The sequence below is a fragment of the Austrofundulus limnaeus genome, unplaced genomic scaffold (assembly GCF_001266775.1).
Source record: "Austrofundulus limnaeus strain Quisiro unplaced genomic scaffold, Austrofundulus_limnaeus-1.0 Scaffold15, whole genome shotgun sequence".
NCBI classification, from domain to species: Eukaryota; Metazoa; Chordata; class Actinopteri; order Cyprinodontiformes; family Rivulidae; genus Austrofundulus; species Austrofundulus limnaeus.
This window is the reverse complement of record NW_013952417.1, coordinates 1,895,641-1,906,851: the sequence shown is the minus strand read 5'-3', so window position 1 is coordinate 1,906,851 and position 11,211 is coordinate 1,895,641. Positions and strand designations below refer to the sequence as shown.

At 39.9% G+C, this 11,211-nt stretch overlaps 1 protein-coding gene across 2 annotated transcripts in view; it reads right to left on the bottom strand.

The window, feature by feature from the left end:
- Positions 1-11,211, bottom strand: part of pparg (peroxisome proliferator-activated receptor gamma) — a 38,661-nt gene that overhangs the window by 13,634 nt on the left and 13,816 nt on the right. For both annotated transcript variants that reach the window (XM_014002838.1, XM_014002837.1), the window contains exons 2-3: positions 2,587-2,880; positions 1,477-1,643 (exon numbers count right to left, since the gene is read on the bottom strand). In XM_014002838.1, the coding sequence (XP_013858292.1) occupies positions 1,477-1,643; positions 2,587-2,878 (459 nt within the window). In that variant the 5' untranslated portion in view covers positions 2,879-2,880. The remainder of the gene's footprint in view (positions 1-1,476; positions 1,644-2,586; positions 2,881-11,211) is intronic.

Here is an 11,211-nt window from a genome sequence, read left to right as displayed (position 1 = left end):
CAGGTTCCGGTGGGTTGTCGTACGGCTTGTGACATCACAAAATGACGGAAGTATAAAACTTGTCGTTAATATACATTAAAAATGCATTTACTTACAGTAAATATGCCCTTGGGTGCCATTTTTTGGTCCTAGGACTGTTTTTTTAAGAAGTACATACCCAAAGTTGAGTAAAAAAAAACTTTAAAAAGTGAATTTTGCATAATGGGTCCCCTTTAAACAGATCATTGCATTTCCTGTTTAATCAACTCAAATTGGCATCTTGGCTTCTTTGCACATTTACCATTGGAGAAAGGAGTGTGCTGTTTATTGAACAGCTTATAGGCACTAAAACGACACTGCTTTGCACTGAAACATGTTTAATCTAACTATACTTGAGGCACCTGTGTGATGACAATCAAAAACACAAGGGTTTAGATTTAACAAGATGTGTGCATGCATGGTTTCTTTAGCCTTTAGTTAAACAGGACTCTAATAACTGATTCCTCCAAAATCAATAAGAAGAAATAATTTGTATGCATACAAGRCTGCAGTTGACAGTCTTCACTTGTTAGTAAAAAAAGAGAAAAAGTGAATTATTTGCTGTATTTATTATATTTATATATTAGCATTTACCATTTAAACATAGCTCACATGTGTATATGTCTGCAGTATGCATACCACCAGCTGAGCATGTATAATTTTAAACCTGTAAACACTTCTGGGAACCAAACTGAAAGATGCACACTACAAGTGCCGAAACTGAAAATCCCTCTCATTTGTGCTTGGAACACGCTGCAACAATTTTTAGTTCACCTTCCTATAATGTCAAAATATTTCAAAGAAAATGGAAATACGTCTGACACTTCACCCACACTCTATCAGTTATTTATACTCTATAGAGCCGGCGCAGACAGACACACCGACAAAAAGTTTAAGGGGCTGATTGTGTCTGCAGAGGCACTTGGCTGTGTCGAGCTCTTGAAGAGTGGAAAATGTTCGGGGCTCGTGGTTAGAGTGACAGACATCAAAAAGATTAAAAACTGCCCACTTCTCCAAGCATATTGCAAATATTGATTCCACCGACATGTAGAGGATGACACAGAGTGACAGAAAAAAAAAGGAAGAGTTGAAGAGAAACAAAACTTAGAGGCTTGCATTAGAAATTGTAACACCCATTACAGTTGGCTGATGCAAAACAGAAGTGGTATTACTGCCAATRTTTATTTAATCTTCAGCTAATTCTATAGGTTTCTAACATGACTGGAAATAAAAATTTAAAAATTATGTTTTGTTAAAAACTGAATGTCAAAAAAATACCATAAAGGGCCTAATTTCATTTGCTGTAGTTATGCCGTCCTTCTATTGAAACAACAAACTGTTGTTTTTTTAAAAAGTATAGTCTTACCTTGATTAACCAAAAACAACAATTCCAGAAACTGTTTGGGTTTGTTAATTTATCTTAGTTTCATCTTCATTTGTTGTGTCTTTCTGGCCTACCTTACAGCCCTCACAGGCGTGGACGCCATAATGAAACCCTGAGGCTTTGTCCCCACACACTCGACACTCGATGTTTAACGGGGTTGCTGACGTATCGTCTGGAAACTTGGAGAAGACGGGACTGTCAGCGTACTGCGGAGGCGACTCTGGTTCCAACTTGATTGAATCTAATACAAAAATAAGACATCTGAATATTAGCATATTCACATTAAGAGGTAAAGCTCTGTTTTTTTGTTTTTAAATGGGATGTTTCAAATTTGAACATAAAGAGAAAAAAAACTACCATATTTATTCATGTATAATACGATCTCATGTATAATACGACCCCCCACCCCATCTTTGAGCTTAAAAAGCATAAAAAATTTAATCCTCAAACTACCTCCAATTTCATTCAGACCAAGATTTTTCAGCCTTTGCAGTCTTTATACATATCAGTAAAATGATCATTGGACTGTTCATTTTATTTTAACAACATATGTCCTAAAAAGTATTTTGACAACAAATATATATCAGCTGTAGCAGCATCATATGAATTCTGGCATTTTACACATAGTCCACCAGGATGCGCCAACACAAAAGTCAGAGACTTCACATGAGATTTGGGCCATCTTGTGGGGGAAAAGCAGATTACTTCCTACTCGCAGGCACCCCCTCTGGTGGGGAAACGTTTTTTCAGGGATACAAACTTTTTCAGAACACCGGTAGACGGCAGCCATTACAGGCAAACGTGTTTGTTGTTGTTCGAGGAGGAGCGGCCCAGTTACACGCTAATGTCATTAGTTCGTTATCATTACTGAGCTGCAGCACTGCTTTTTTCCCCCTTTTTTCCACATCATGTCGCCTGCCTGGATCTGTTATTATCTCGCTGTGAAGCATGGAGGAGTGTCAGAGGTAAGCTCGTTTCAACTGCTTTTTACGATGCGATCTCATTTAAGGACTCATGCATTTTGTGAATGAAGCCGATATTTCAATTAAAATACATAAGAAAAATATTTATCCGAGTATAGTACTACCCCCAACTTTATGGATGATTTTATGGATTTAATTTTACGTATTATACTTGAATAAATACGGTAGTTGACATGTTTGGTGAGTGATCAACAGACTTACTGTGTGTGTCCAGTTCTGTCCTGTAGCTGTGCATGTTTGTGTAGTCCATGTTGGTCAGGTGTTCCTCACTCAGCGATGGGCTGATGTCATAGGCCACACCAGCGGATGAGATGGAGGACACGAGTGGGGGGGACAAGGAAGAAGGGATGGAGGAGGAGGAAATGGAGGCGTAGTCTGATGTTGACAAATGTTTCATGTCAAGGCAGTGGGAGCTGTCGTCCAGCTCTGGCAGGTCCACCGTGTTCAGGCTGAAACCAACAGGCCAAGCCAGGAGCTGCTGAGTGTCCACCATGTCTACGGCGCAAGAAAGGAGAAAGGAGTCATTAGCCAATGCAATATGATGCAGAAATACGAGCAAACAATAATGTATCACGTCTCGACTTTATGTGGCCTTGATAAAACAAAACACAAGTCTAACAGTCATTGATGAGAGGAGAAACACGAAAAATGAAAAAAGACAAAGATAACAAAAAGTCCAGACCGCAAAAATGAGTAGAAATTTACACATTTATACTTCAAGTTCACATGTAACATTCCACATAGAGTTAATCATTAAAAATGTGCACTCAGAAAAAGTTGCAAACATTAGTGCGGGCATGCACACTCCCATCCAAACAACACGAGCAGTACCCTCAGTCCTCCTGCTCATTCCTGCTGTCTGACTGTTATCAAGAGAGCAGGGAGGCAGATTKTGTCACAGGGAGGACAAGATGAACTCTGGCAAGGAGGAACGTCTCTTCTGCTCAAAACACTGTCTTCCTCTGATGCTGTTTGGGTGGCTAGTGGCGAGATTGCCCAACCAAAGGACACGGAAAGCAGGCCAAGGATGCAGAACTAGTTTTCTGACAAAAAAGTTCCACTTTCTGAGCACTGAAATATTTTAAAACTAGATGGTGCTGAACATTTCCCTCTGATTTCTTCATTTTGAAATTCCTGACTGTTTTAGATCATTTATTGTCAGGATWTCAATAATAGAGCTTCTATGGCTTGATGATGTTTTTTTTAATCAGTTTTGGCCTTTAAATCAGATGATACCAAAATATTGGTTTACTGAAAAGCCTGCAAAACATTCTGGAAATGTATTTAGTCACYATTTTATCGGCAGGGGCACAGAAGAATGATTTTTTTTCAGTCAGTCCAATATTTAACACAAATCATCAGTTATTGGAGGGRAAAAAATCAGCTGAGATGATCAAAGTCCAACCATCAGAGATTACTACAGTTTACATAAAGCAATGTGGATACACTTGTTTAAGGCCGTCATATAAAGCAAAAATTCATAGCATATTTGAATGTTGTCATTGTCGTCTTTTCAGTACTTTCACTCAAGTAAATCCCAAATAATAAGATTATTAAAATACCTGTGACATGYATATTCTTCAAATGCAAAAAGTCAAAGAAAACATCTTGAAACCTGACATAATACACACAACTTKGCCCATTTTGTCACACAACTGGCATATTTTCTTTTGAACTTGGCTCAGCAAAAGTGAAACAGGAAGTGACATCAAAGGGGAAATATTTATGAAAAGGAACTCTCTGGTCTTTGCTTAGTGAAATAATATCTGTCCTGGATAGTGACTCAAAATAATTTAAAGAARTATCAAATTCTTCTCTACAGTCTRCRTTGTTAGCCATTTTAATAACACTCTGTTCACATGCAGACATTCCCCTTTGACATCACTTCCTGTTATTYTACATGCAAATATCTCAACAACTGTTCATCCCAGCGGCGTGAAAAYTGTTTTCTAGTATGCAATTAATGTTGTCTTTCCAAAAATGCTTTCATATTTATTACAAAAATTTGATGTCACAGTCACTTTAAAGTAAAAAKAAAAAGAAAAAAAGGCTAAATAATGAAATGTCTTAGTTTTTRTCCACTCTACTTTTTGGTAGTAATAGGTTAAATATTTCCTCTAACAGGAAGACACATTGTGGACTTACTAAAGCAAACAGTGATTTTGAAGATAATCTAAAAACATTTAGCACTGTCATTGGTTTTAACCAGCAATGCACAGATGCAACATTAAAGCAAGTAACATTGTTTTTTACTGTAAAATATTTTTGCAGAAAAGTTTTCATTTCTCCAATATTTATCATTATTTCTTTTTAAATTATTATTTGTTTTAATGATTAAGATCTGAACTCAAAGGACTGTCAATAGGAAAACCCAGTTGCTCCAGTTTATAAATATACAATAGAGCATAAAGGTCCATGAACTAAAACATCCGTCACGTAACCTTTATAACATTACAGAATCTCAAAATGAACCTCAGCCAAACTCCAGTGCCCAATATAGAAAAGAATAAAAAAAACGTAACAAAGAATTATGCAACAGGACATAGCTAAAATAGTAATGCCCAGATGGCACCAGGTATAAAAATGACTTTCACGAGTTCCAAATTACTTGGCAAAACATCCCTCTGGAACAAACATCCTCCTCAACCAAATGCATTTTGTTTCCTTTTTCTTCACTCGCTTGGAATGCGGCAGCTGAAAAATCAGCGGGGGTCCACTTAAAATTCTCATGGACTGTGGTATTGTTCCACAACAGGACAGCGAAATATTGTGTATGTGACCACATGCTGGAGCTTCCACTGCATTGGAAGCTGATGACTATTAATAACCAGAGAAACCTGGTTATTTTTCCGTTTGCTGGCCTGTTGCCAACTGATAGAGCACTGGAGCAATGGGACGACTTGTGCTCTGCTTGGCATTAAGTCACTATATGGGGAAAGATATCTAATGGGAAAGGAAGAGCTTTAGAGGTGAAAGGCATAAGAGATAAAGAAATGGGTGACAGAGAGCGAGTCCCTGGACCACTTAAAGAAAGCAAACTGCACCCTAGAGACTCTGAGGGGGGAAAAAAACCCCTTACATGAGGAAATTCATGTTTTGTACTCAACGCTTAGAAAAAAAAAAAAGAAACCTGGCAGTTACACCAAGTCTTTAAATCATGTCATATCAGAAGGTGAAAACAAGTTTGGACCGAAACCGCTCCCTAGAGATTGTTCTTGGAAACAATGCAATGCAAAATCTCTTCAAATTCAAGTTTGTATCTGTGAGTGTGGCGTAGGAAAACAAGCTGTCAGACATTATAAAAGGTGACAAATGATTAGTAAAGGGATGTGTTTGCCTCGCATCTGTAAAGGTGTGTGCATGTCAGCACGTGTGTGACTGTTGTGCCGGTGTCTTCAGCCAGTTCTCAGATTTCCACGTGTCAGAGCTTGACTTCCAGGTACGAGTACGGTTTTTAAAAGTACTTTCTATTATCTATTGCTTCTGTTGTGACACAATAACAGAGTGCTAAGAGCGAACTGGCAGGCAAGTCTGACAACTGCTACAAGCAACTACACTGAATCAGCTGTAGGACWGAGTCGACTTATTTTAGATGAAAAAAATGAGCTTTTAATGCAAAAGTTTTGAAAATAAGTTAGGAAAACACATTTCATGTTTAATGCAATGGCACAACAGTGAAATAAGTGCAGAGTCTGACATTAAATCTTGTATTACCACATGAAAATAGGTTGCAAAATAGTCAGCTTGATGAGTCTGTGCTGCTGTTTACAAAATCTGAATGCAATAGCGTTTGAGAATGAGGAAAAATCAAGTGGAAAATGTGAAATCTTTTCTTCAGGGACAGGGTTGCAAAACAAATGTAACGTTTTTGATGCTCAGATTTCTTCACAATACCAATCACTCTGTCCAAAAAGGCTGAAGCAAAAGAAGGGTATTGTATTACTGTATGGTTTGTGCTTTTAATAAGTAAGTGTTAACGCAATAAATGCATGCTGTTTCTCTTTCGGCTGCTCCCTTCTGCGGGGGTTGCTGCATTGAGCAACTCGTGAAAAATGTAGCGTTTCTGACACAACCTGTCCTTAAACCTGCAGCCTCAGCGGCACTGACCACCGAGCTACTGCRGCCCTCATTACGTACAATGAATACACCTTTAATAACTTTATTTAAAAAAGATTAGCAAAAAAGTGCTTTTAGAGAACTATTTAAACTTACTCCAACWTTTTTAGAGAATTAAAAGCATCAAAACTCCTATGCAGTAAAAGTCATTTAACGGTCAGCGGAGACAAAAATRCACAATGAAGGAATAAAGAAGAGTTTAAGAGACTGAGGAAGTTAACACATAAGGCAGTTTGATATATTTAGTTATGTGGAAGACAAAAGAAAGAACCTGCCCTGCTGCATTCAAGGTCTTAACACTCTTATCTGCACCCTGAGTAAAAAACTATGTACCCTGTTTCAGGGCGGGGACTGAATGATTATAATCAGGAAATAAATGATCTATCATTATTCTTCTTTTGGGTAAAAATATGTTTAAATTTCTAAACAAAAGTTTGACGATTTGGATACAACTCACACAAGGAGAAGTAGATTTATATATATATATAGATAACCATAGAAGCAAACAGAAAGCAGGTAAATATTTTAAGGTAAACATGATTATGTCTCTTAGAGCTGCACGTTTGCTGAATTTAGTTCAGTTTCACAGTTTGTATGGCTGGCACATAGGTGTCAACACAAAGTGCTGCAAAGTAGAAAGTAAAGGAGGGTATGGTTTTCTCCCTTTACCCAAGAAGCCAAATATATTGTCATAAGTGTTTTCATGAAAGTGTTTGTGTGTGCTTGGGGGGGGGAGCTAGAGAGTAAGTGTGAAGACCGAATTCTGTGACTTCCTGAMCTCTTCATGTAAAACAGCATGTGGTTCAGCGTCAGTGACTAAAACAAAGACGTGCCCGCCTGCGYGTCTGCCTCACAGTCCCCACATTTTCTTTGAAAAATGAAGAGTGTTGATTTTTGTCTGATTAGTCCTCTCTAAGGAAACTGTGAGGCTCTGGAAACACTGTGCACTGTAACAAATGCTGTGGTTTCATTGACTAAGCAACCTAGTTTTTGAAATAAAATGCTTTCAATAAACTTCAAAAGCAGCAAGTTTAAAAAAAAGTGTCAAAAAATCTTCCTTTACTCTTCAGGAAACTTCCACCTTTTCTTTTTTCTGTTAGTGTGAAGCCACTACAGCAGATTTACCTGAAAAGGGCCTTCCCCTTTTGCACCTGAATGATCAAACAGGAGAGTGCTGGAAAACCAAGTGCAAACAAGGTGTCAAGTGGAGGTCTGGACTGCCCTCTTGACAAAAACGAAAGTCTGCTCTGATCTGAAAAAYCCTCCTACAGGCTTGGTACTGAATTTATTCATACAAAGTCTTTAAAGTGTGTCATTGAGAGGTTTGAAACCGCAATCATTGCCCAAAAGATAACCTCTGTCTGATTTGAATGTGATTTTTTTCTTCTTCTGTTATTCACGACTTATATTTKGTAAAACATCAGATTAGATTGAGCGTGTCATTTGATAGTTGTGTTAGTGTCCCAGTTTGGTTCAGCGAGGGCAGAAGAGACTGCACAGCCTGACACAGTCGCCGCCTTAAATCCAACCGAAGACGACTGGAGCAGAGCTGCAAGTATCATTACGAAAATTAAAGTAAAATGGGCAATTAATATGTTTGACCCATTTAAAGCTTGTGGTCCAGATGGTATTTTCCCAGTGCTTCTTCAAAGAGGAGTGGATTTACTTCTGGACACAATAACTACAATATACAGTATATTGCTTGTCTGGCAAACAGTTATGTACCAGTTGGGTGGAAGATGGCAAAAATCGTATTTCTGCCCAAACCTGGTAAAGCAACATATAGAGAAGCAAAATCTTTCAGACCCATCAGCTTAACATCTTTCTTGCTGAAGGGAATGGAAAGGTTGATACACAGACATACAGTATAAGAGATGGCGCCTTAATGCTATCATCATTAAGTCCTAAACAACATGCGTATCAGGCAGGTCTTTCTACAGAAACAGCCTTACTTGATGTTGTTTTGAGAATAGAATGCAGTCTGGCACGTTGACAATATGCTCTTGGCTGCTTTTTGGACATACAGGGGGCATTTGACAATGTTCMTGTAGAAGCTATTGAGAGAGCACTTGCCAGCAAAGGCGTGGATGAGACAACCAYAACATGGCTCGTTTTCATGCTTCGGACAAGGAAAGCATCTTCAACTCTGGGGGACTGTTCAATAACTGTTAACCTCAGACGGGGCTATCCACAGGGAGGAGTAATCTTGCCCCTGTGCTGGCTCCTGGTTGACAGCCTACTAACTGAGTTGAATAGATCTAGACTTCACACACAAGGATATGCAGATGACTTGGTCATACTTATAGAAGGCTTCTGCCTGGGTACTGTAAACCTAATGCAAAGAGGACTAAACATAGTATCCAGATGGTGCCGCGAGCAGGAACTTTCTGTCAACCCAAAAAAGACAGAATTGGTTCTTTTCACTCAAAAGAAGTCRAGGAAGGGGTACTCATCTCCAAATTTGGAGGGTGTAGAACTCTCCCTGTCAGAGTCAGTTAAGTTCTTGGGTGTCTATCTAGACAGGAAGCTTAACTGGAAAAGACACATAAATGAAAAGTATAAGAAGGCAGCAATGTGCCTACACCAGTGCCAGCGAATTGCAGGTAGTCGTTGAGGTGCTACCCCAAAGGTTATCAGATGGATCTACACGGCCATAGTCCGCCCCATGCTATGCTATGCTGCTTTATGTGGTGGGTTCGAGTTAAAGTTGGGGTGGCAAGAGTGATGCTCACCCATATGCAACAAATGGCTTGCCTGAGCATCACAGGTTCCATTAGAACAACACCAACGGCAGCCACTGAAGTCCTACTGGATCTGACTCCACTGGATTTACACATCTTAGGGGAGGCTGCATCCAGCGCGGTAAGGTTACACCAGTCTGGTAGGTGGAAAAGCCTATCCGACTCACAACACACTAGAATCTGGGACTGGGCAGTTGCTGCTGTTCCAGTAACTGCAGGCCCCAGAGACAAAATGGTCAAAAATTACAATTTTGAAACAAGTTTAAGACAGAGATTGAAGATAGGTCAGCCTGGAGTCATTTCTTTATGGTGGACCTGTCTCCTGATTGTTTTTACTGTTTTACAGAAAGATCCCTTATAAAGGGGTCAGTAGGTGCAAGGGTGCTGAATCTGCACAACCACAGTGAGAGAGAGTACAGTTACCCACTAGGTGGTTTTGTAAAGGTATCTCAAGCTGAGATATATGCAGTCCACCAATATGTGGCATCTCTCAAAGAACTGCAGTGTTTGCAGAAGGAAATATTCATCCCAACAGATAGCCAAGCTGCTATTAGAGCTCTCCAAGGGCCAYGCTTTACGTCACCACTGGCTTGAGAGTGTACCAAAGCAGTCAACCAACTGGGGAGAGTTAACAGTGTTACTATTAAATGGGTACCAGGACATAATGGCATCTATGGTAATGAGAGAGCTGACTGCCTTGCAAGAGCTGGCAGTCAAGCCCACTTTAATGAACCAGAGCCTGCTACTGTATAGGCATTTCAACAACAATCTGAAGGACTGCCCTACAGGCGTGGATCAGACGTCAACACTCAATCCACTGGAGGGAGCTGACGGAATGCAGACAGGCACGAGAACTGATAAATGGCCCAAATCCTTGGTTTGGAAGAGCCCTTCTTGCCCTGACGAGGAAAACTTTAAGTACTTTGGTTGGAGTCCTAACTGGGCAAAACTTGCTCAACCACCATACAATGGTGATGGGACTCCATGAAAAATGGTCTGTGCGATGCCTGTGGCATTGAATTAGAGACCTCTTTGCACTACTTGGGCCAATGCTTGGCCCGGAGTAGTCGAAGGGAAAGAATTCTTGGAGAACCTTTTATGGATCCCGAGAAGCTCAGAATACTGAGTGTTTCCAACCTGGTGTCCTTCTTCTGAGGGACCAGAAGGTTTGATTAAAAGCTCAGTGTCTATTTTGGGGAGAGTAACGGGCCCACTTATGAGGCCCCCGCTCACATGGGTTTCACCCATCCCCATAACCATAACCATTGGTTCAGCTAGGTCCCTTTGCTAAAGCAAACCAATGAGAAGATCAACAGTCAGAAAGAAGCAACAACTCACCAACCGTGCCTACTTGAACAGACACCACAGCTGTGAATTTTGTAACAACTGAGTCTTCCTTGAAAATATTATATCATTTACACAAATGCAGTTCACAACATAGAAACAAGGTGACCCAATAAACAGAAACACACACACACATTTATGGACACATAGGACGGTCCACTCACCCTGTTCGTCYGTTTCTGTTTGGAGAGTTTTTTGTGTCAGCTCACTAGTGAAAATCTAAGTGACAGCCGCAGCAATAAGAGAATGGTGTGTGTGTTTGTGAATGTGCATATCTGTGTGTGTGTGGTCAAGTTTTTTCCTCAGGAAGTGATGACCAATAGAAAGGGAACTACATACACACACACATTTTCTTTCTCTGACAGAGTCTGGGCTCAGCAAAAGTTCAGACAGCAAACCATCATGTGGTCTGAGTGTATGTGCATGTGTGTGTGTGTATGTGCATTTGTGTGTCATGCTTGTGTCATTAATTCTCATTTCTCTCTACATGGTGCACCTTTACTGTACAGTAGAGATATGTGCACACATGTCCATGTGCATAAATGCATTTTCTTCTAAACATTCTTCTTTCTGCATGTGTGTTTAGCTTTGTGTGTGTGTGTGTGTGTGTGTGTGTGTGTGTGTG